Source organism: Rhamphochromis sp. 'chilingali' (genome assembly GCF_963969265.1).
Source record: "Rhamphochromis sp. 'chilingali' genome assembly, chromosome: 13".
Classification (NCBI taxonomy): domain Eukaryota; kingdom Metazoa; phylum Chordata; class Actinopteri; order Cichliformes; family Cichlidae; genus Rhamphochromis; species Rhamphochromis sp. 'chilingali'.
The window spans coordinates 19,498,676-19,524,376 of record NC_137940.1 but is presented as its reverse complement, the minus strand read 5'-3'; the positions used below and the strand labels follow the sequence as shown (position 1 = coordinate 19,524,376).

Sequence of the window (25,701 nt, the reverse complement as noted above, 5' to 3'; positions counted from 1 at the left end):
GCACTGATGTAACCGGAGCCTCGTCGTTTCGTCTCTCTGAATGCTGCACTGGATACAGATGACAATAAAGTTTACTTTGACTAGTGTCCTAATGAGTTGGCCACTGGGTTAACAGTGGAATTGAAGGATTTTTCCCAAATCATAGTAACACTTAATATTCTAACTGTAACTCTGTGCATCTAAGTGTGTCCTCCCCCTGAAAACGATCAGAATAAGTGGTTTACTACCACATTCTGCTGGTAGCAATTGTAAATTAGCTTTAAATTATGGAATTCTGGATTAAAGTCTTCCCTTATAGTGCCATCAAAGCCCTTATAGATTTTTAAAGAACTTAGTGTAAAAAGTGCTGACATGGCCAGTTGTCTATCAATGAAAGATTGGGTTCTAAAGTTCAGCTGAAGGTAACATGAAACCTAAGCAGTGGATGCGCCTCAATAGTCTGGCAATAAGTAAGCATCTAGTAAGGCAGATGAATGCCTCAGTACTGCTGAAGGTTCATGAGGGCGGGTGCTTGGCTCCACTATAATTGTGTCCTTTTACAATAAAAAAAATCAACACCCCAATTAAACCGATGTATCCTCAGAGCTGCGAGCAGTTACAACGTTATTCTCGAGTAAGCCGTTGTCATGAAACACATCCTGAGAAGTCACAGAAGGAAAATTCAAGTAAGAATATGTGCAGTGAGAAGGTTCTACCAGTGGCTGTGATTACTGTGTTACATTATTCATAACTTCTGAACGGGATGTCTTTTCCCTGTCTACCCACAAATGGATTTTTCCTCCTGCCTATCACATTTTTTTACAGCTGATATTTGCTCATGTAGTGCACGTGGCTGTGCAAAGATGCGTGTCCCCATGTTTGTGATATTTACTCATTTGGCTGCCTGCACCCCCCATATTTCTGCCTGCACACCACTGCATGTGTGTGCATGAGCACCCATGTGTGATATTTGCTGAACTGGTCATGCAAAGTCTTTGTGTGTGGCTGCCTCATCCCAAGGTTCACTATTCTCGGCACATGCACACCTTTGACAAATTACCTTAAAGTGTTGTAATATAGTCACACTTTCAACAGGACGACTGTGCAGTTGGTGGCATAGTCAGAACAACCCTGCCTGGCTTGGCTAACTGCTCCAGAATGTCTAACCAGTGTTACAATACAAAATACAATCAATGAGCTAACCCTGCCTACATTTCCTCCATCTATAATAGATGCAAACATTTCTAATAATGTGAGCATCAGTGGTTTTCAGCACAGTTTTGTAAAATGAGTTTTGGCATCATATTTCCACCAGATCTTTATGCCATACTTGGCTGGTTTGAGGGAATATTTTGCCTTAAACTGCACCTGCTTCTAAAAGCTACCAACTGTTAATCCACACAGAGAGATCAGGAATTTAGTATTCGGGTAACTGGGCTTTAAACATTGTCCAAATATGCCTGAAAACAGAAATTTTACTCATTGCCTACCTGACTGTAGTGACTGCTTGGCTGAAATTATAATAAAATCAAACCCTATAATGTAAAAAAAAAACAACATATATTTGTATATTTCCAGGAAACTAAATGTCCCTATAAGACTTTGCATTATCTTTCCCACACCAATGAGACCGACTATGGAAATATATTTTGTATTTGAAGTGTGTTGTGTGGCTCTCTGATTATAACCATTTAATTTCACATTGAAAGTGTCAGTTAAATGTTTCCATTTTAAACTTATGAAACTCTGGCCTGGACTTGATATCTACTGAACTTTTAAAGCATATTTGTCCTGTTAACCTTGACGGCTACTGTATTTGCTATCGAGGCATCTTTTAGAATTTTAATTAACAGACCGCTGGCTAAACATTAGCTGAGAAACACTTTATATTGCATGAAATTTGAGTCTTTTTAATAGACTGAGGATATAACATGTCAGCTTTCACTTATTTGTTGTCCATGTCTGGTGCTTGGGGGCAATATTTCAGATTCTGCCCTATTTCTAGGTCACCAACCATGGGAAATCAGCCATGTGAAACCAGGCTACATAAGGCTACAACAGCATCAAATCGCCTTTCCTTTGAAACAGATTTCTGAACTTTCAACACCTCAATACTCAGATAGATTGGATCAACTCAACAGAAGCAAGTTCAAGTACATCAGCTTTCAGCCAGCTGTCATAAATATGGATCTGAGTCAAGTAGAAGATGAGATAATGAACAACAAAGAATCTCAATGAATAAAAGTGTCACTATTCAAATTGATCAGCATGTTTTTTCAGCACTTTCAGTCTTCCATCTATTACTTCCAGAAGACTAAAGATTACCACATGATCAGAAGATCAAGAAATCAAGCTTTTCTCACAAAAATACAAAAGCAGTTTCATCATAGATACAATTTTGCAAAATACTCTGAATAACAACAATTCTGTCAAAAGAAGGCTGTCTGTAGTAGCTCCAAGTGGTCACCAAACACCATTATAGAGAGGCTAAAGGAGCAAAGGTTTGGGGCGGGCTAAGACATATCAGCGTAAGGTAGTAGCAGGTGTTACTGCCTCAGGTGTGCATAAGGAGGCAAATAGAAAGAGATTGCCTTCAGATTTCAGTGGATCAAAATGTGAAACACTGTGGAGTCATCTCCACAGAATAAACTCGACCCCGACCGTTCCAGTCCTCAGCGACACGCTTCTGCTCTGGATCGCATCTTTGTGGAGAAGGAGGATTATCGGGCCAAACAAACCTTTAACTTTGAGAAATGATTTCAAAACCAAGGATGACTTCTTTTGAGCTTTACTGGGGCCAAACGTCACAAGAAATCAATTTCCAACATTCTCTAATCATGCTGTGATCCTTTTAGTAGCTACAACAAACTCACAGGACATTTGCAGCTCGAATGCACACTGCCAACGAAAGATGTTTGTTGTCTCATTTAGATATCAGGAAATGAAAGCAGTAGAAGCAACCAAATGCTTGAAAAGTGAGCAAAGTTGACCAAAAATATAAAGTTTTAGTCTTGCATCTAAATGATGTACTGAACCGCTCTCGTTCCCAACGCGTAACATACTGACAATTTGTCACATCCCGATGTGTCTCATAGTAACGCGAAAGGTAACCGCGTCCTTATGATACACCCTGGATTGTGGAAGGAATCTAATAGAATGATGCTCCCGGCAGTAACTCACGTTCCAGCCGTGTGTTCCAGCCCCAATTCGAACCTTAACCTTAACCACAACCCTAATCGTATTAGATACATTTTCCGAAGCGATTCTTGATTAGTAAGTAAAATAAATGTAGATGTCTAGATTCATTCCAAACGTGTCTCATGTTTGTGAACGTGTAACATACCGACGGTTTGTCAGATAGCGTCAGTATGTTACGTTTTGGGATGAGAACGTGTTGGCTGAAACTCACAGTAAAGCTCAGTAAAGTGGAAGCAAATATCATAAGAAGGCCTTAATAACAAATCTATGAACTGTAAGGCTTAAGGAAAAGACAAGAGCCAGTGAAGAGCAGAGGATACCACAGGCTAGCATGAAAGAGTCATCACGGTCCTGAGCATATGTTGCATCATTATTTTTGATGTTCTAAACAGGTTAATGTTTTCTTTTGGAGTTTAGCCTCATTTGCAGTCATTAGTTTACCATGAATTAAACATCTGCACACTTCTACCACTTATTCTTGTAAATGAGAAGGTTACATTAGCATAGCAGATGCCTCGATACTCAGGGCGAGCATATACTTCAGGAGAAATGTGCTCGAGCTCGCTGTCTCCACATCACTTAATACTCTCCTCTTTCCTCGCTAACCTTCATCCCAGTGTTTTCGGCATTATTTTACCTTTTTTTTTTCAAACTTCCTGCTTTAATAAAGCTCCGCTCAACCTGCAGAAGTAGGGCGATACGTTTTGTTTCCTCCTGTTTGATTGGCATAAAAAGGTGCCATAAAATTCATCCCACCAAATGTCTACGCCTGATGGTTTTGAGGAATTACTCATTTGTATCATTTGTGTAGCGTGCAGTCTAATCATCCAGAACTGGTCCCAAATGTTGTTTGGTGTGTTCCAAATCAATTTTTTATCATCCCTGGGATGCTGGGACGCTGTTCATTTTGATCGCCGATGTTACTTTATCTTCATCTTCAAAATTGAATAATAAAACTCTCGCCTCGTTTGTTCCCCAGTCAGGGCTGTTTTGTACATTTATTTTTGATAAACATGTTCTGATCAAAAATGCACACTCTTTTTTTGTATGTGCGTTGTGGCTCTTTTTTTTTCAGCTACTTTAAGTAAGTGTCGACATGCTACTCAGGGAGCTGGCACTTACATTCTGCAGGGTTATACATTTTTATTACTTTGCATTCTGTGGCATGGAGAGAGAAAACTAAAGTTTTAATGAAGAAGACTTAGAAATGCCTTTGGATTTTGAATCTTTGATGTGGATGGCTAACCGACGATTCTAAGGCGACCTCTACCTTATACTGGTGATAGTGAGCCCTTCACCATCCACTGCAATATATATTAACAGAGGAGGCAAAATTATACACATTTGTCACCAAGTAGAAGTTCAGATACTTGTGTTAAAAAATAATGTGGTAAAATCTCAACTACTAATAGTACTGCTACTTCTTTACTCAAGTAAAAATGGGAAAAGTACAAGCTGTGAAATGCACTTAAAGTCATTTAAAACTTTCATGATAAAGCAGCTCATTGGAGGACATTTCTATCAGATGTTGCCAAGATAAAATATCCTCACATATACAAACTATGGCTTTGTTTCAATTCTAATGAATGTACCTGGCTTATACATCTGCTTTGTAGAAGACAAGCAGGGAAAAAGTACAGAGAACAATAATGAAAGAAACACTGCTGTTATGCTACAAAGTAGGGTGACTCCACACATTCACAGAAAAATGAACGCAGCCAGGGGTGCAGCAGGTGCAAGGAACCCTAATATCAGTTGAAATAAGTCACAATAATTTCTAAATTTAGCTCCACTAGAATGTACAGACTGTGATCAGCTTACATGTGCTACTACTCTTTGTGGATGTAGCCAATTAAATTCAACAAGACACAAGTATAAGCTTTTACTATCATGTAGCACACTGCTCAAAAATATTAAATAAATTATCAGATTATAGCATCAAGTCGTTAAACTGGTCAGTTTAGTAGCAGAGAGGGTTGTTAATCAGTTTCAGCTGCTTTGGTGTTAATGAAATTAAAAACAGGTGCACCCGAGGAGGATCAACGACACAACCGCAAAACAGGAAAGGTTCTACAGGTGGAGGCCACTCACGTTTTTTCCTCTCTTTCTTTTCTGACTATTTATTTATTTTTTACTAGTTTTGCATTTGTTTAGGTTCATTGTCACTACTGGCATCATGGAGTGATACTAGCGCATCACACATCAATACAGGCCTTTGCTAGAAGGTTTGCTGTGTCTCCCAGTACAGTATCAAGAGTATGGAGGATATTTCAGGAGACAGGCAGTTACTCTAACAGAGCTGGACAGGGCCGTCTGCTCCTTTGTGCAAGGAGGAACAGGATACACAATGAATTGTTTGAATTTGCCATGAAATACCAGAGTTAGCAAGTCCAATCTGTGCTTTTCACAGATGAGAAGAGGTTCACCTTGGATTTGATCAGAAAAATTAATAAGTAAATTCCTAAAATTTATACTTATGTACAGTAACCATGGAAGCAATAAGATCTAAGACCTAAATTGAATTTGTGCAGCAAAAAAACAGGAGGAAAAATTAGCAGAAAATTCATCAATTCCACTTCATAGATAGCTGCATGACAGGCATCTAGTTAGATTCAGAGCCTTGTTTGGGTTTGATTTGATTGGTTCAAGATCATCACTGTGCCGCTGCTCCTCAGACTCTCAGCCAGCAGCTGTCTGTAGCTGCTGTTAGCATCTGGCATTGAAGCAGGAAATCATTCAGGTGTAGCCCCAGGATACAATAACACATCTTAAGTCTGTTAGTCCAGAGTTGCTCCAGAGATGTAACAAGTATATATACAAAAGTTTAAGTTTGTCCAGTGCTTGACCAAATGCCAGCAAAACTGAACTGTCCACTTGTGAATAATCCTCCTCACAGAACAAAAGCTCTGAACTTGTTTGAAAATTCTCTGATGACCCTTCCCAATTTGATGGGCCTTTTTTAGGATCATTGGTGATGGTTTCCTACTTGGCATTGCGTTAACATACACCTGGATGCTCCAGACCAGCAAACTGCCAATACATTTGCATTCACACAGATCAGTTCTTTGGATTAGCAGAATTTTGCTGCTATTTTCTCACATTTCCCTTGAAGGGTGTGTGCTTTCTTTTTACCAAAACTGTATTTGCTATGTAATCTCGTGATTTAGACGAATAGATTTTATTGCAGACTTTTAAATGTGCGGTGCAAACTATGTTGTATTAATTTAGATAAAATTTTATCCACATTTCTTTAAGCCAGGGGTTGGCAACCCTGGGCACATGTGCCACAGCTGGCACGCGAAGGGTTAACTGATGGCACGACCATAGCTGGTCTGGTCATTGACCCACCATTGCACGGTGGGCTGATGGTGATTGTTTGTTTTTATGGGCCGATGTTTTTTTGTTTTTGTTTTTTTTTGTTTGTTTTTTTTTGGGGGGGGGGGGGGTTGTAACGGTATAAACAATGAAAGGTGGTGGATTGGCCAATGTCAATGTGTAAAAATAACTCAGTTGTATGGCGGAGCTTCCACAGAGGCCAGCAGGTGGATGAGGGAAAGGGGAGGCAGGAGGAGGAGAGACCCGAGGCGGCCGCCGGTCCGAGTGTCAGGTGAACTGAACTTCAGGTAAGAAGTTATGACCTGCAGTCTATCTGGGTCAGATATAAACCAAGTGTCATGGCGGGGTGCGCCGGTGTGAAGAATGAGGTAGACCCAGATGCAGACACGGTGGAGACAAAACGTAGTTTCAAAAATAAAGCGAGCCTTTATTGGCTGATTGCAGAAGAAAAAACATGAAACTAGGGAAACTGAGGAGACTATGAACACTGTGTTAACAGAAGGCTGTGACACTCAGTGAAAGAACTATGACAAAACTATGAACACTGAGTAAACTAGGACACACAGTGAAACAATGAGGTAAACCTATGAAAACTGTGGTGAGGTTAACAGACGATCTGACACCGACTGAGCAGAAACACATGGATTAAGTATACATAAGGAATGATCAGGGGAAGCGGAATCACATGGGGAAAACAGCTGACAACCATTAACATAATGACAGGACAGGGGACATGAAGCTAAATACAATGAACAAAAAACACAAGGATCCTTCAAAATAAAACGGGAAACATAATGAGACCCAGACATGACTCGAACTAGACAAACAAAGAAAACTTGGACATGAAACATGACAGATAAACACACGAAGACTTAACACAGAAAACTTCACACAGGGATAAGACAAATGGGGAGCTTGATAAATCATGAATTAAAACTGTAACCTAGGCATGACAGAATGTAACTAGATACTTACTTAGCACTTAGTTCCTCCTACACCGGGCGCCGCATCGGTCAGCTAGTGATCTCCATCAATGTCGGTCAGCAGCAACTGCTTCAGCTTCGTCCCAGGCAATGTCAACAGTTCTCAGATCGTCCATGAATGTTCGACGCCATGTGGTCTTTGGTCAGCCTTGCTTTCGCTTGCCAGTGCGTGGACGCCATGTCATGGCAATCTTAGCTGGGCGATGAGGGGGTAGGCGTAAATAAAATTTGGCCCGCAAAGCGGAAGCGCCTTTCTGCAACAACATCGGCTAATGGGCGGGTGCCTGCTCTTCGTAGGACCTCCTCATTTGTTATTCGGTCCCGGTAGGAAATTCTCAGGATTCGCCGCAGGCCACGTTGTTGAAGCACGTTCAGATGTTGAATCATTGCACTTGTTGAGCGCCAGGTTTCACTAGCGTAAAGTGCAGTAGGGAAGATGATAGAGTTCAGTAGTCTGATCTTGACCCTGACATTCAGGGAGGTCGAGTTCCAAATAGGTTGGAGAAGTCGCAGGACACCAACTGCCTTCCCTACTCTGGCGTCGACATCCCGATCAGAGACCTCGTCATTCGAGATGATGCTGCCAAGATATGTAAAATTCTCCACCTCTTCAGCACGTTGTTGGTTGATCATGACAGGAATGCGGGCACGTGCATAGCCAACTCGAAGTAAATTGTTTTTTTTGGCACTGATTCTTAATCCAACTTTCGTCGCCTCCCTCTGCAGGGCCGCGGTCAACTTTTGGAGGTCTTCCTGAGTCGAGCCCAGCAGGGCGATGTCATCTGCGAAGTCCAAGTCAGTGAGATTACGCGCTTCGTGCCAGGGCACACCGATGCCAGCTTGGTCAACTGATCGTCGCATAATGAAGTCAATTACCAACAGGAAGAGTCAAGGGGATGTAGATAATGAGATTCACTTGCTGTTTCCGTAACAGTTGGAGCTTTTACAGGGTGGGGTTGCTGGCCCCACGCCCAACCCTCCTCCTTTCTCATCCGGGCTTGGGACCGGCAATGGCAGAGTTACTAGATAAACTGAAATGAAACTAGACTGAAAGGAATAACAGAAACATCAAGAAACTCAGAATACTGGGTCACATGACCCAGGACCATGACACCAAGTTCAGGTGGAGTTTATTTTAGCTGTGCTGACTTTTTACCGTCAGTTACAATAACTCGTACTGCGTACTAGCTAGCATGACAGAGTTTCTATACAGCTGGGTGGGTGCTATGATGTTACTGATAATGAACTTTATTTTATTCACATGGTTAGTTAGTAAGATAAGATAAGATAAGATAAAACTTTATTAATCCCTCGGGTGGGTTCCTCTGGGAAATTCGGTTTCAAAAAGCACAGCACCGACAGAAGTTACAGAGTTAATAGAGTCAGTAGAGTTGCCAACCGTGCCATAAAAATGAAATCGTCCCGCATTCAGAGAAAATATTACGCGTTTCATGTTGAGCTGAAAAGGAACACAGTTTGTCCCGGACTTCAGAAACAATGAAAAAGACACAAAGCTGGATTTATTCTGCGTCTTTACGCTGTCAGCTGCCTCTTCGCTCATTCAATCATGAAACTGATCAATGATCAGCTGATTGGCTTTTCTGATGCAACTCCGTCTCTCTTTGCGCCAGAAAGAGGAAACCAGCAGATGTCGCTCTAAACAACAGCAGCACATTTAATTTGATCAGCTGTTGTTAGAATTTATTTAATATTAATTTCTACTATCAGCTGATGTTTGCTGGAGCCACAGCTGTAAAAGCTGCTGGTCATGATGTTGGTTTGGATATGTGGTGAGAGGGAAACATGAAGATGTCCAGGAGATGTCCTTACTGAACCATCAGAGCTGAACAGGTGATGGAGAAACAGGTTTACCTTTTAGGTGACATGAATGAGTTGAAGGGAAGTTATGAACTGTTTCTGAGAGACAAATAACATCAGGATCCTTTTCTAAGTAGCTGACAGCTGGTAACTGTGCAGGGGCGGGTCTAGCAAAGTTTTGCCAGGGGGCCAGGTAGGGCATTAACAGGGAAAGAAATACTTATCTTTCTTATTCTCATTTAAAATGTCTCGCTTTTATTAAATAATTATCTGAATCTTACAACCAAAGTTTTTATCTGACATAAAATGTAGTAAAATTTATAGAACTCATACATATACCAACAAGACTGTACATCACTGTCACACCGCGTTTTCATTCAAAGGCTTTATGGCTTTAATACCTGGTGGGCCGGTCTTCAGTCAAAATGCAGATTTTTTGTCCCAGTCCAGCCGTGGGCACAACGTGCAGTGAATTAATCTGAGAAGGTGCATCAAAAAATAAATGGCCGCGGCAGCGGTGCACATCGCAGATCAGCTCGCATAGACACATTAGTTGCGCCGCTTCTTAATGACGGTATCTTAGCTAACAACCCAACTACCAGATTCAACTTATAGTTGGCTAAAAATAACTTGTTATATAAATAACGATGTTGAAATTTCCACATTCCGACACTTCAAATGCTTCAGGAGCTGTTGTGAGGAGACCATAAATAGCATTTGCATTTTCTGTTCAATTCATTTGCTGTTATGGATAAAAAGTATCTTTTTTTTGTTTCAAAATAGCTGATAACTATTCGCTGATAGTTGCCAGCATCTGTCAACAAATATAATTCTTTAAAGTGGTGCTATATATTGTGTAACTGTTAATATAGAGCGTTATTAAATTTATTGCTAATGCAATCATATGGCACATTGACTTCTGAGGAAATTTTAGATGGCACTCATCATCAGAAAGCTTGCCGACCCCTGGTGTAAGGGGTAAATGTCATGAATGATGATGTCTTGCCTTGAACCATTGGCAGACACTTTCCAGGTCCTATTGCATGATTGATCAAAATAATAGGACTTTTCTCATTCATAATTCAATCAGTTTAGAAAAAGATTAATTGAGGGGCCTGATGTATAGATGCAGTAGTTCTGTAGACCTGCCACAAATGATTTTGTCTTTCAGTCATCCCCTTTTCTCAATTTCTGGACCCATAGTATATCATATCAAGACGTCATCGTTCTTTGGCAAACATCATATTGAGGGAGAAAATGCATCACCTTCCTAAACACAATTAACCCTGATCAGGCTAATTGTTAATATTATTCTAAATTATAAATGATGATGGGTAACTGAAACTGGAAATACTATACCCTTATTTAGTATTTAGAGAACAGTGTCATGATGCATTTAGTACTCTTGAGGTTATTGTTAAAGATTTTGGTTAAACATCATTGTTGTTCGGGTGTCAGTAGAAGGTCAACCTCATACTTGCAGAGGGATTTCTGATGACTCCACATTGAGAAAGTTCAAGCAGAGTCGTTGTAGCTCATTAAACATATACTGCAAATTTGTTTCTGGTGGTGGGAATTAAAAGGTTGTTTATAATAATTAAAATGTGCATCAAATGTTTAACTTGTCAAAACTGAGTTTAAAATTATATTTGAACTTGATATCGGTGTTGATCATTTTGTAAATGTGTTTTTTTCTTAATTTGTCACTATTTTTTGTAAAGTTTTCAGTTGCTAGATGTGTCCATGTTTCTTTCTTTTTAGATATTGCAAAAATAAAGACACTATGTTACAAATTGGTGACATAATTGAAATTGGTGAATCTTGGTGACAGATCATAAGTGAACACTTTTGCAATGAGACCTTGACAGAGAGGAACATTGCTATGCCCACATTAGATTATAATTATTCTTGCAACAGTTTAACATTTTATGTACTTACTGCTAATATTCATTGTATTGACAGACACAGTGAAGAGGGAGAAAGACATGCGGCAATGGGCCAGGGGTCGGACTCGAACCCGGGCCGGCCGCTCTCACCCATATGGCATGTGGTTGTCTGCTCAAAGCCCTGAGGCACCCAGTATTAAAATTAACATAAGTTAACCTTGCTGCTGGTCATTGCTGCACCACAGCAGCGTAATAACAAACCACTGGATTTGAGTTTGTATGCATCTTACCAAGAACACGGTTTTTCATCTATTTCCATAACCTCCTAAAGAGGAAGATCCCAGTCATCATCAGTTTAACATGATTGTAGCCATCAGAAGAGTTTATTTTCTGAAAAATGTGAAAAGGGCAATTTACAGCTTCAAGGTTCATTCTGTAGAACTATTGCACCTCATGTAACTCCCCCCTTGGGCTTGATAGAATCAGCAGACCAACACTGTGGCTCTCACACCAGGGTGTGGCCTTTCTTTACACAATATCGCTGCTGCCATTTATCTCAGCACAATCAAACTGGCTTTCTTTTCCCTTCGAGACCTTTCCAGCTGTGCATAAACAATCTTTGATGTGTTTTCTGCTGGACACCAGCAGCCTCCATCTGGACAGACTTGCTCAGAAATCAGATGTTTCCTTAATATTTCTAGCTGTTATTTACAATCACGGTGTTTAACAGAGTCACATGTTAGAGCCACTGAGATTACACACAGCTATGTGGAATGAATTTTTACCTCTTAACTGCAGTAAATAGCCTACTGAATAATTGAGTCTTTTGCCCTTGAAAGAATTTTACCGTTTGCAGCATAGAGATTGCTTGTGTCGTGTTAAGTAGACATGCCTTTCAATAACCTTCCGCATTTGAAGCCACTTTCTAAAGGTCTTTGAAATGCATATTTGTACCCATACGTAATGTAATTGGCTTCTCATTGGCAGAGTTGGGGAAGAAGATAATGATCAACTAGAATAAAGAGACTGAAATGTAACTCAGCAGGGAATAAAATTAATTTCCATACTTCCTGTTCATGCCCTCTCTGCCTTGTGCCTCTTTCCCATGCTTTGTCAAAGTCTTTCTTGATTCTGACCCTACAAGGTCAAGGTAAAAGAACAAAGCTAAAATACCTCATTTTAATCAATTTATTGGTGTGGTCAGCAGATAGGTCGAATGCTAGGAGACCAGATCATTATCTATTTAAAGTAGTGGTCATTAAAAACTAACTTGTGCATGTATATATGATGATATACAATAGGAGGATTAAGATGAATTTTGAAATGTTTTGTTAGAACAATATTAAAAGTTGAATCAATAACTCCAACACTTCCGACAGTTTCACAGTATTATTATAACATTCCTCAGTGACGGCCTTCTCATGTTTAACACTAAAACTGTGAAGGGGTCATGCTGATCTTGTAAATCTTAAAATGAAATCCCATCATCTCACATATCACAACTTTTCCTGATGTGGGTTCAACACTATATTCACCTTTATTCATCATATAGGGATTTTTGGGGGGTATGGGATAAATTTTACAATCTCTTACCCAGAACCACCAAGGACATCATTTTGACCATATGTGGTGATTAATAAATAAATACATAAATGACTGCACTAGGTTCTAATATTAACATGTATAGTGTTTTATTATTTCATAGGGCCAGTAGCATCCATCTACTTTACATTTGTACAGTTTATCAGAGTAATTAATTAATTTAATAGTAATTATAAAGATTGCATATCACAAATATCTATAGAAGTGTGTATACATTCAGGGCCATTCATTAAGCAGCTTCTACGATAATTCAGTTCAATTCAGTTTTATTTATACAGCGCCAAATCACAACAACAGTCGCCTCAAGGCGCTTTATATTGTACAGTAGATCGTACAATAATACATACAGAGAAAAACCCAACAATCATATGACCTCCTATGAGCAAGCACTTTGTCGACAAGTCTCCCTTTTAACAGGAAGAAACCTCTAGCAGAACCAGCCTCAGGGAGGGGCGGGGCCATCTGCTACAACTGGTTGGGGAGAGAGAAGAAAGACATACACTCAAAAAAATCTGTTGTTGGATGAACACAATTTAATCATGGCACCCTTTTTGCACACAATTTAACCAAGTACAATAAACCATTTTCGATCATGTCAAACCAACACATTTAGCATTTGGTAGTTTAATGTAATCAGATTATGTTGGATCAACATAGTATACTTATATTGATTTGAAGTGATTTATTTAAGTATGTAGAGTGAAATTTGTTTTAATTCATTCTACACAAGTTAAAAAGTTTAGGAAAACACAATTAAATCTTGTTGTTTCAACAACTACTTTGTTAATCAAGGCAATTACTGCAAGTCTTGCTTAATAAACCAATATGGGGTTGATGATTTCACTCATTTCAATCGAATTATTTCAATTAGATTTGTTTACATTTGTTACACATTTAGAAACCCACTACTTTACAAAAAAAGTCACAATCAGATTATGATAACATTAACTTTATTAACTGGATTTAGTGGACAATATAAAAGCTTACCATTTTTGTACACCTGCAAGCATTATGACACTTCAAAAGGTAAAACATTAGGATACTTATTTACATAGATAATATGTTGGAACCAAAGCTTCCACAACTAAAAACAGATGCAAAATTTGCTCAATATATAACCTGTATTTTAAAAAATTAAACTAAAAGATAAAAATACATCTCCCACTTGGCAAGTTAAAACATGTAACAAAATAGAATTACTATTGTGTGAATTTGGAAAAAAAAAATAGAAATAATTTGGGAGCAATACAACAACAAAAGAATCCATAGGCAAAAAAAAAAAAAAAATAAGGATTAAAAAAAAATTTAGGAAGTAAAACTAAAATAGAAACAGAAGGCTTAACATCAAATTAAATGACAGATGACAATTTTTTTTTCAAATGTAATTAATTACTTGAAATGAAAATCTATATTTGTTTGGTTTATCTCATTGTAATAATTATTAGTTTGACCAATTTTTATATTTCTGTATTTATTTTTTAATTTTGGTTGCAGTCCTCCACAGCTAGCAATATAGTTTTGCTGTGTCTTAAAACATGCTAGCAAGCAAAATGGACACAATAATACAGTGAACTTAACAGGTGGCAGTGGTCTTAAACTTTACAGGCCCTTGACACATAAACACAACATAGTAACAGTGCAGCTAAAAACAATGAACATTTCTTTGGGAAAACCCCTCAATGCAGTTTCTGTAAAATGTTGACTTTGTTCTACAGAGGAGAGAGAAAAAAAACAAAAACAGAGGGGGGCACTAAAGCACTCCAATGATATCTTCATTCAACACATGACAGCATTATGGTATGTGTGAATTAGTACCTATACTACAAACTCAGAATTAAATGAAAAATAATTAACAGAACAGTACTTCTGATCCATTTTGAGCCATCTATATAAGGACAAACAAAAATCATCTGCAGTGCTGTATAAAAGGTGAATTGCCCAACAGAGAGAATCCAAAAAATTTAAATGAAAGAAAGAAATATAAACAACTCAAATATTAACATTATATATTGGAAATCACCATTGCACCAATGAACCATTCAAGACCCATCAGTCATTTTCAAGTGCTCTCACTCCATAAGCTTGTTTTTCAGAAACTGTGCCTTTGAAGAGAGCTTTTGTCCATCAAGATTTAAAAGTATCTTCTGGAGGACTTCAAAGGTGCATTTAAGTTCTGGTGGGTAGCTCAGGTTCAAACAGTATATGAGTCCAAACAACAGAGCACATGCTTGTGCAATGTTACCCAAATCAGTGAGAGCCTCCACACCCTCAATCAGGACACCAATGTCCTCTGGGTCATCTTCAGGTTCAGCACCCTCCTTCTGGATGACGTACACCCCCATCACAGTTTGCTCCATGCAGCTTTTTGCCTCACTGTCCGTATCCTACGTGACAAAAATATAAGACAACAAAGTAAAATTTAAGAGATTGTTTAAACAACTGTTTCTATGCTGTTCATAAAATCCAAGTAGTCAAAGTAATAAACAGAAAATTACACACCACTAAAGCAGTTGTTAATAATTACTCCAATACATAAATGATAAAATACACCTCTCATGTCAAAAGAGGTGGCATAATTTACCTCTTACCAGCCCCTCCCCCGAAAGGGCCATTGTCCAATTACACATTATAGCAACCGTTACTGTGTCTGACAAACATTAACCTCAAGCAAGATGGAGAAGCGGTGTGCCCACCGATAGTCCGAGAGATTGTGTCTGGAGGAGTTGTGTTCTTTCCATTCACAAAGTCAAAAACAACGTGAATGGATTAAACAGTGTGGATGGCCCCACTCCCAGGTAAATGTACCGAACATTATGAAGCATGTCTGCTTGCACATTTGGGTACCCGTTGGTGCACAGAGGAAACCATTTGTTTGTCGGACGTAGCAAGAGTAACTTAGGGGGACAGGACTTGAGAAAAGGCTAATTCAGCTGCTAAAATAAAACAGGTATAGAAGTGTTAGTACTAAACAGCTCAAAGTTCATAGACATTTCTATTTACAAATACTGATGACCATAGCAATGAAAAAACAACAGGACTTATTTTAATCCAAGTACAGATTCAAAAGCAATGTTGTCTTGATGCATGTTAAAATACATTGTATGTTTGTGTATCAAGTTTAACTACGGTATGCATAAATTTCTTTCCTTCCAATACCAAATTTCAGAAATTCTTTAATGCAGAGCTTAATACTGTTTGGTATTCAAGACATCCTTTCCCCAATACCAGGTGTCTTGTTGCTAATCTCAAAATTTTAATTTTAACGATTTGCATTTGAGGCAACGTCACAATTTGTATGAGAATGTTACAGTCAACATGCTGTCACAATGACTCACCAAGTACTCCTTTAGTAACTTCTCATAGTCTTCGTTTAGGTAGATGCACAAGGACTTCAAGATGCATGCTCGTCTGGTATGGATGTTGTCATGCTGGAGAGGAGGAGATAATATGAGCCAAAACCAGGCTGTTTTTCTTAAAGCTAGGGTAATCAGTTAACTTGCATAATTATTCTTTAGGTTAGACCCGGGCATGTATCATTTGTTAAGCCGAAACAAAATTGACAAACTTCACCTCCAAATAAAAGTTATTTTTGCTGCCTATGACAAAGTCTACTCAATCCTAATACAAACCTTGGAGATGGCAAGCATGAGACCTCTTATTTTCTTTCCAGGTGTCCCTCCTTTGCTCAGAAAGATTTCCATTAAGAGTGGTGCATATTGGTCAAGCTCGGCAAAGAAAGTAGATAGCAGAGGCTTTGTGGTGATTCGCAGAAACTCCTTGTCAATCTGCAATAGAGAACAAATACATTGATTAAAAACTCAACTGTATATTTCACTCACTTCACATCCAAGCTGACTAAAGCTGCCTTTAGAAGACCATGCAGACATCAGTACTGTCATTGATGACGGCTTCTGAGAAGCTTTTGGTCAATTATAAGATCTTAGCTGTGGCTGCAATATGCTGCCATCAGATGCTTTTCACAAAAGATTAAGCCATGACGGGATAAAGAGGGGTCTAGGGGCAGCGCCCGGGCTGTGACGTGCAGGGTTGCGTATACAGCGTCAGACGGAAGAGACCGGTAAACAGGTCTATAAACATTCAAGCAATAACCTATAATCATTTCTAATATGACGCACTAAATTAAAATCACTTTAGGTTTAAAAACTTCAATAAATACAGATATTAAGAAACCCTCAGAGGAATGCGATCCACATGTTTGCGATACTGCTGCGCATATGTTTAACCATCGAGCGTGTTTTCGAAATTTATGCTGCTGCTCAAATTAACCCGTTAGTTACGAGCTGGAGAAAATGTGCAATGAGCTGTCTGTGGCGAGGAGCTGCAGTAAGGAAGGCAAGAGGCAGACGGACGCAGCACCTGCTTTAAAACATGACGGAGAATAGTCCCTCTTTTCTTTCGGGACCACTCTAAATAATGGTAGCTTAGATTAAACTCCAGCTGTCTGACAATAAAGTGTGGAGGATTCTCCGTTTTAGCACAACGCCTGTCTGATTGGTCATACAGTCATGCCTCTGTTGCATTCACTGAACCCAGGAAAAGTCATAGCACTCAATTAGACTGATCCCTTCTGGGTAAAAAAACAAATAAAATAAAATAATCACTGGTTGATAAACGTTTGTGGGTAAAGCTGAGAATGTCCTGGTCAGCCGAGGCCAGCACACATTCCATATGTCATCAGAAGACCTCCCTCTGTAGCGCAAAGACTTCATTCAGAAGTTCAGCATTGAAGAAAAATTGCGGTATATCAGAATGAAGCTTGCAGGCACAGAATGCAGCAATATCTTGTTTTGCCAAGGCATAGTGGCACATTTAGAAGACACACCATTGCGGGAATATTACTCTGATATGCCGCTACATTGCGTCTTCTAAAAGAGGCTTAAAAAACAAATGCACAAATGTCTCTTCAATGTAGACCTGTGAAAAAGCAGACCAGAGTACCTGTATAACAGTAGAGGTTTTGGTTTAAGTGTTAACAGAATGCCATCTGAGGCTGTATTTACAACATTTTATGACGAGGAAGGATCCGGATCATTCTTATGTCCTGATACATAAAACCTACTAAATTAAACGGTACTTACTTTTTCACATTACTATTTTCAGTGATACAGGAACCAACAACAGGTAGTACTTTTAGTTTTGGACTACAAAACATAAATTACATGCAACATCCAAATGCATTTTAACCACACTTGCCTCTCTCGCAGTGAACAGAGCTGGCCATCTGCTTTTGAAGTCTGCAACCATCGGCTGACCCTGAAGAACTTCTTGCCTTCTGTATGAGAAAGTCTTCTCCATTTTCACACTCACAACAGAGTCATTATTTATTTTAGTCAACTCAGAAAGAATTGCAACTCTCTCCTGTTCCAGACTTTCTGATGTCTCTCCTTTTGGATGCTGTGGACAATAGTTAACTTCAGCTCTTTTGGGTTTCTTCACATTGAAGGCTGCCTGACGGTTGTCACCAGACTTGTTTTTGATGGAGTTTATGGTCACCTCTGTACATCCAAGGCCTCTCAGTTTGGTGCGGAGGTTAGCCATTTTATATTTTAGGCTAATCTTCCACCCATAACAGCCATTGAAAGACCCCTGCTCTCTAAGGCAAGGATGCTTTTTCACAAGAGCTTCTGCAACGTCAGTCAGATCATTGTCTGTTGGGTAGGCTTTGAATTTGTATATTTCTTCAGCCAGTCGTTCCAGAATTTGGGATTTCAGTTTAGGTGAAGGGTTCAATAGAGTTCCCCCATTGGCGCAGGCAGTATTGGCCTTCTCGAGTTCAAATTCTGCCTCATAGCTAAATTGAGGTACAGTGAAGACACTTGGCCAAACCCAGTGCCTTGAGGATGGTGAAGAACCTGAAGATGAAATAGGCTCTGTATCATCTGTGTCAGCAGAGGAGATGGATACAGACTCTGTTGCTTGGCTTTGAGAAGTTCTTGCATCTTCCTCCTGTGGGCTTTGCAAAAATATCACCTTAAGGGTGCCTTTGTCCTTTACTTCTGAGACATCTGACATATTCATGAACTCATTTCCAAAGTCCTCATCTTGATATTGAAGTCGAATATCTTGCTGTAATCCAAAACTTGTCTTTACTGTGTGGCACAAATCTTCAATTGAGACCGGTGTCCCTGCAGGAAGAATCAACTTCCTGGCATCATCTTCACCCAGGATTATCCGCAGTCTTAGGGGTGACGTCATTTTGAAGATCTGAAAAATATCAGCAATTCTTTTAGAAAAAGTCACCGTTTGGCATATCAACAAGCAACAATTAGGGACCCTTGTGCACTTCTGTGCAACTTTAAAAATACAATTTTTTGTTGTGAAAACAAAGAAGAAATACATTAAAGGTTAAAACACAATTTCTCTTATCTGTTTAGACTAGAATGTAAAAAGAGCTTTCTGAGGCTACGTCAGCCCAGAGACATAAGCAGTAGAATGAATACTTTAATTCTAACTAAAAACAAAAAAAAAAACCACAGCAAAAGAAGTTATGATGATGCTGCTGCAATACTGTAGAGGATGACAGACGCTGGCAGGTAATTACTTAATATATTGAAAAATTCACTGTACTTTAAAAGCAGATTTTTGGAAACAACAGGAATATCATCATCATCCGTCCATCCATTATATATTCTGGCTATCCTTAATATCATCATCCTGCAGTAAAGTACAAATGAGAGACGATGCATGCTATGTGTAAACATTATATACTTTCATAATTATATGGACCTGTCTTAAGTCTGGTGACAAGGTGAGGTAAGGGCACAAACCATTTGGTAAAATTTGGGTGGCTCAAACTAAGTTGTAGGGAAGGAATTATTTGCTGGAGACCATCTTGTGTTTATGAAAATCAGTTCACAGTGAAAACAATATGGTGGAATTAGAAATTCTGTAACACTTTAATCAACCAAATCATAACAGGTTTCACTCAGAAAATGTAATTTTCAACAAATCTTTAGTTTTGATTTGTTGTGTTTTGAAATAAAAATCTTAGTTTTCTAATGCATACATAAACAATTCATTTTAAAATAGTTTTATTTTCAACAGCTAACAGACCAAACCAAAAGCATGACAATTTCACAAATGCTATAGGGTAAGAAAAATAATAAAAAATACTTACAAGTATTAATTTTGTTTTCCAAGAAAACTCACAGATCTCTTTAGAGTAACCAGATGCAGTCCTCCAACAGAGTAGGCAGCTAAGGGATAGTCATCAACCAGTTCCTCATGTGCAATGACAGCCACCTCCCTCACATGTGACGTGCTCAGTTCAAAAGCTCTAAAGTGCTCCCTATACCAAGCAGATATCTTTCTCACCAAAAAATGCAACTTCCCTTCCAAAACACAGAGCTGCAAAATTTCAGCAAACTCAGGCAGACCAAATGACTCTCCATGGATAACAATCATTCCTTTGCTGTAGTTCATACCATTGTATGACACATTCTTCGCAATGTGAACATCAGTTTCATCTGGAAGCCTTTGGTTAAAAGCAGCTGCAATGTCACTTTGGAGCACATCAATAGGCACTGATGAAACATTAGTTACCACCAACTGTTTTTTCTCATCAGACATATGCAAATGGTGAGCAATGACAAGCTGGTGTTTCCTGGCAAGTGTGAGAGGTATGTTTTTAAAACAGTTGGTGTGGCGAGCAACCTGTTTAAAAAAAACTATGCTTGGCCTCAAACCTCATTGTCCACTTATGAACGAGAGGTCCAAAGAGACGTATCATGACAGGATAGTGCTCTACAAAATGGTGTTTAGGAAGAATACGGCTGTTTGGAAAAAGTTCTTTGTATCTCTGCCGATGCTCTCTGATTTTGAACTCAAGATATGATATTGACTCATCACAGTGGATAGGGGCAACAACAAGTTCCACTATATCCTTGAGATCCAAAAGAACATGCCAGGCCTGTTCATCTTCAGGAACAAGGGGACCAATAATAAAAGGCAACAAGCGAAGCAGAGCCCAATTTTCGTGTGCATTCCCCCCTATATGTTTTTTCCTTGAGTAGGTATGTGGTATGACGTGAGGACGATTTGTCTTATCACCCCATTTGTAGTCAAAACTTTGGATTGAACTGTTAAGTTTTTCTAAGGTGAAATACTTTTTGGAGATCAAAACAGCCAAGCATTCCGCTAGTTCTACAGGTATAATGCCCTCAAAAAAATCATGTACTATATCCGGGGGAAAGCCTGAAATAACATCAAAATGAGAGAGACTTTTAGTCAAAACACAGTCACGTTTAACCCCACAACACAAGCTTGAGGTTTCCAATGCAGATTTTAAGTGAGCCAAATGGAGTTCACGTGTTCTACACTCAAAAATGTCTGCAGTCAAAAACTGAATTTCAGTTTTCTTTGCGACACAGAATCTACATATGTGTTCCCCAGAAAAATTTTCAACAAAACCTGCAAGCCCGTGAGCAGCTAGGTTATCAGCTATTACACAATTTACAGTGCCTTTAACGAACTCATTTAACTGAGCAATAAACACACCGTGTTGTTCCAAGATCACAAGATCTTTTAACAGGGGTTCCAACACCTTTTCAAACCCAAATGTCTTTAAATCGTCACTTTTACAAAGAACAGCTAGGTAAATGGAGGAGAGTGCTGAATGAGAGCCTGGAGGCAAATTATCCAAGACCCAATAAATACCACAAAGCTTGTGTTTTTTGCGTGAGGTTCCAAGAGGATTGCAAACCTCAAAATCATCAATGTAAAGTGTAATGGAGATTCTCAACACGTCAACAGCTAAAAAACTATTGGTTCTAAAGTGCTTGCCATCTCGGAAAGACCTGTAAACACTCAGACCATTAGCCAAATCCTCACTTTTTTCTTGTCCTATATGTTGCTCAATCACTCTATCAAGTATGTGATTATGACTCAATAATTCTTGCAATAACTTTAATAAAGGAATGTACTGAAATGACTTTCGTTGATCAACAGATAAAATGTACTCAACAGGCTCTACGACCCTAAAGTTATGCTTATAGTATTGTTTTCTTTTAAATGAAGTTCCAAGAGGACCACACTTAGCTAAAATTTTTGATACAGGGTTAGAAATGCACACTGTATTGGCAAGCTCCTCAACAACAGCCTGACCAATATGAAGGTTATGGCTCTTGAATACCTCTTCAACAGTTCGTTTTGTGATTGAAGTACAAGCAGAACTTAACAAAAAACTCAACTCCTCCACCAAGCCATCTACTGCTGTAGCTGGAATTTGAAATATATGTTCCAATTTTAACAATATCCCAGCTATTTTCTGTTCAACAAGATCTGTCAAATTTTCAGTGGAATGATTACTTCCTGACACAAACTCAGTTCCAACTTCAGGATCTAAAAAATCAGAGCAACTAGCACCTACACCTTCAGGGTCATCAGAATGTTGTGCTAGGTCAAAACACACCACTAAACCTACCTTGAAATCTTTAAGTGAATCTGAATGATGCTTCCTCTTTTTGTGTGAATAAAATGTACCAAAGATATTTGTCTTGAAAGAGCAGCCTGAAAATACACAAGTTACTGTCTCACTATTTCGTAAATGTGATCCAATATGACTAAAATAATCTCTCTCTGTGGTAAGGTCACCGCAGTCACATAACTCACACCTAAAAGTGACTGAACTAACAGCTGTCTGTTTAAAATGAGAAGAATGACATCTGTAAACATGTGTTTTTAGTCCACACCAAGTCTTAAATGTGCATGGACAATTTACATATATACAAAGATAACGCTGGCTGGGTCCATAATGGTGATGTAATCTACAGTGTTTCAATAATTTGTACCTACTACTCTCCCTGATGGAACAACGCTTGCACTGCCACATACAAGTCACTGAAAGAAAAAAAGAGAAGCAGTTTTAAGGATGGTTTTATTGTCACCTTTTTTTTCACTGGGGCGATTGTGGCTGTGGGGCGATTGTGGCTCAAGAGTTGGGAGTTCGCCTTGTAATTGGAAGGTTGCCGGTTCGAGCCCCGGCTCGGACAGTCTCGGTCGTTGTGTCCTTGGGCAAGACACTTCACCCGTTGCCTACTGGTGGTGGTCAGAGGGCCCGGTGGCGCCAGTGTCCGGCAGCCTCGCCTCTGTCAGTGCGCCCCAGGGTGGCTGTGGCTACAATGTAGCTTGCCATCACCAGTGTGTGAATGGGTGGATGACTGGATATGTAAAGCGCTTTGGGGTCCTTAGGGACTAGTAAAGCGCTATATAAATACAGGCCATTTACCATTTACATTTACTTTGATTAAATCATAAAAGTATCATAAAAAATGTATGATGGTAAAAACTTACCATGTATTAAAGAGGAGGCACAAACAATCAGAAAAAGGGGGCAGCTTTCTTTGTGGTGTTACTATGGTAAAGAAAACATACAATTATTTTATAAAAATTCCACAGTGGATTTTTTTTTTAACTTTGTTGGAAATGTATAAAAAAAATACAAATACATATAAATACCTCTTGCAATATAAAATTCACAGATAAATATCCAATCTGTTGCCAAATGTAATAGCAGTGTTTCACACTATGCAATAAAGATGCTGGTAGTTGCGGTAAAGGTTCGACAGGCAATTTTCATAACTATCCGCCATTGCCTTTTCCTTTGACCTCGTGTTCATGCTCTTTTTCCCACGCACTAGTATTCAAGTCAATTCGAAGGATGCAGCCCCTGAATTTGGACACAGCTAATATTTAGCAACTCCCGCGCTAGTTTAACTTGCATTACCGCGAGAGGCCGAATGCTTAAAAAAAGGAGAGAGAAAGAAAGAAGAAATGCAAATAATAAAAAAAAGTGAAGAAAGACCATGTCTTCTAAACCGTCATTTAAAACCAAAGTGAATGCTAACAGAGCTAGGTAAAAGTTCAATGAGACAACCGTTGAACTTTTACCTAGCTTTAGCTAACTTTGTTTACTTTGAAAGTGAATTACAAACGTGTTAAATATTGAACTAAACATATCAATAACCGCTAAAAACACTATAAAACTGCAAAAACGGGTAACAAAAAAAAAGCAATTAAGTGGAAATGCTAATAATAATATAAATATAGCCGGAGCGGATTAGAAATCAGGTATTAGACAGTACCGATTGGCACCGTCTAATACCCGATTTTCACAGTATTTGCTCCACTCCCGCTGTCTAATGACAACTTACACATTTGGAATTAAAAACATTGTTAAACAATTAACGGACGGAACAACTTCGTTTGACTAAGATATTTTCAGTTATTTATCACTTACCTGTATTGTGGAAGATTCCGCAGAGAGAAACGGCAGTTCACTGAACAGATATAACTTTGTCCGCGTTCCCGCCTCTTCACGTCTGGGAAGTTTGAGCATGCGCACTAGGCATCGGTTTTAGAGTTGTTGATTTAAAATAATTACATTTAATTGAACTGAAGAATGCAAATCTAGTTCATTAAACTTTTTGTTATTTTATGTTAAACCAACAACTGATAATGATTTAAAAACCTAAACTCAATATGTTCATGTTAAATAGACAAATGTCTATTGAATTAATCAAACAACTGCCTTAGTTGACTTTTTTGAGTGTAGGCTAATTATGCCTGCTGTATATTTTAATGATACCTGTCTTGTCGAAAGACTCAGGTGCTGACTCTTTGAGGTAGAACTTGATAAAAAAAATAACCTGTATTCAGGTGCAGGCAGTCACACACGTATCTACAGTCTTCCTGTATTTAGCTTTGTTCCTCCTACCCTGGACACATCTGGCCAATGAGCTTGCTGAACATTCTCACATGATTTATAGTGACGCATTTTGGTTTGCTTGGAGTTGCTTGAATTTTTCTCTGTGTGAAAACAAATCAACCAAAAAGCTACAAGTTCACAGACTCTTCAGCTCATGTGGACCAGAGTGAAGGAACTATAGGATTGAAAAACCTCTAAAACAAAAAAATACTCAGATATCAAGTTAAATTTAAGAATGTAGAAAACTGTCCAAACACAGGTATTTTAAAACATTAATCACATTCTTCAATAATGAATCATGTCACTTTGCATTAATTCATAAAACTGCACGTTATACTTGAAAATGGTATACATACGTGTAGGCCTAAATCTTTAGCGCGCTCAAGGATTTGACTAAAACACGAGAGCTGGGTTTAGACTTCTAGCTGTCTAAAGGTAAGTTAGGTTTAGCTAAAGGAATGAAAACAATAATTATTTTTTCTTTGAATATAGTGTTTTCAGGCCAAAGGTTTATGTATGAGCCACAGAAGCAGACAAGGTAGTGAGGCAGAAGTCGCTTGGTTATCCTCAGAACTGAGAAAAATGGAGAGCGACACAGAGTTGGCCCTTCTGCCCTCAGAGGGCTCTTTTAAGGTGGAGGAATTTTTCCCTTCAGAATGCTCTTAAGCAGACATTATTGTGACAAATCGCCTAATACGTTGGTCTCAAGCTGTATCAATTCAAGCCTTTGGCTTCAGACCTTGTAACAGCAGACCAACACTTTCTCCTATTCTGTCTCCAGTCATATGCAGCTATTTCTGAGAAATAAAAGTGTATGAATGTAAAGAATGCAGTTCACAGGTGCTTCTACTTCTCTCAAAGACCAAAACTAAAGAATATTAAGTAGAAAGGTGGCAGACCACAAATCACTGTGGATGATTCTACATGGGGCGCAGAGCCATTGCAGGGGGGGGGGGGCAGTATGACAATGGGGGAAAAAAAAAACAAAAAAACAACGCTTAGATACTGGACAGTTTTTTTGACAGGGCTCCCACACAAACGCAAAGCAGGAGATGAAGCATCGTTGAATATGTTTCCAAACCAACTTCATTCTAAGCCAAAGACTAGAAAATATGGTGAAGCATATCTGCCCTTTGGTTTCACCTGCACAAGTGCCGAGGTAGGTCTCCCCTGC

At 38.9% G+C, this 25,701-nt stretch overlaps 1 protein-coding gene across 5 annotated transcripts; it reads right to left on the bottom strand.

Annotated features, from left to right (window-relative positions):
- Positions 1 to 13,819: 13,819 nt before the first annotated feature.
- LOC308408940 (uncharacterized protein) lies at positions 13,820 to 24,318 on the bottom strand. 5 transcript variants are annotated; one of them, XM_080901424.1, is made up of 6 exons: positions 24,060 to 24,318; positions 23,114 to 23,174; positions 18,017 to 19,027; positions 16,432 to 16,587; positions 16,138 to 16,230; positions 13,820 to 15,186 (listed from the first exon to the last, which is right to left on the bottom strand). In XM_080901424.1, exons 2-6 carry the CDS (start codon positions 23,114 to 23,116, stop codon positions 14,872 to 14,874), a joined length of 1,578 nt encoding a protein of 525 aa, XP_080757550.1. In that variant the 5' UTR covers positions 23,117 to 23,174; positions 24,060 to 24,318; the 3' UTR covers positions 13,820 to 14,871. The 5 variants fall into 5 exon arrangements, with proteins under 5 accessions (XP_080757550.1, XP_080757549.1, XP_080757552.1 ...); XM_080901423.1 differs by lacking the exon at positions 23,114 to 23,174; XM_080901426.1 differs by lacking the exon at positions 24,060 to 24,318 and having other exon boundaries at positions 22,708 to 23,687.
- Between the last annotated feature and the right edge of the window lie 1,383 nt (positions 24,319 to 25,701).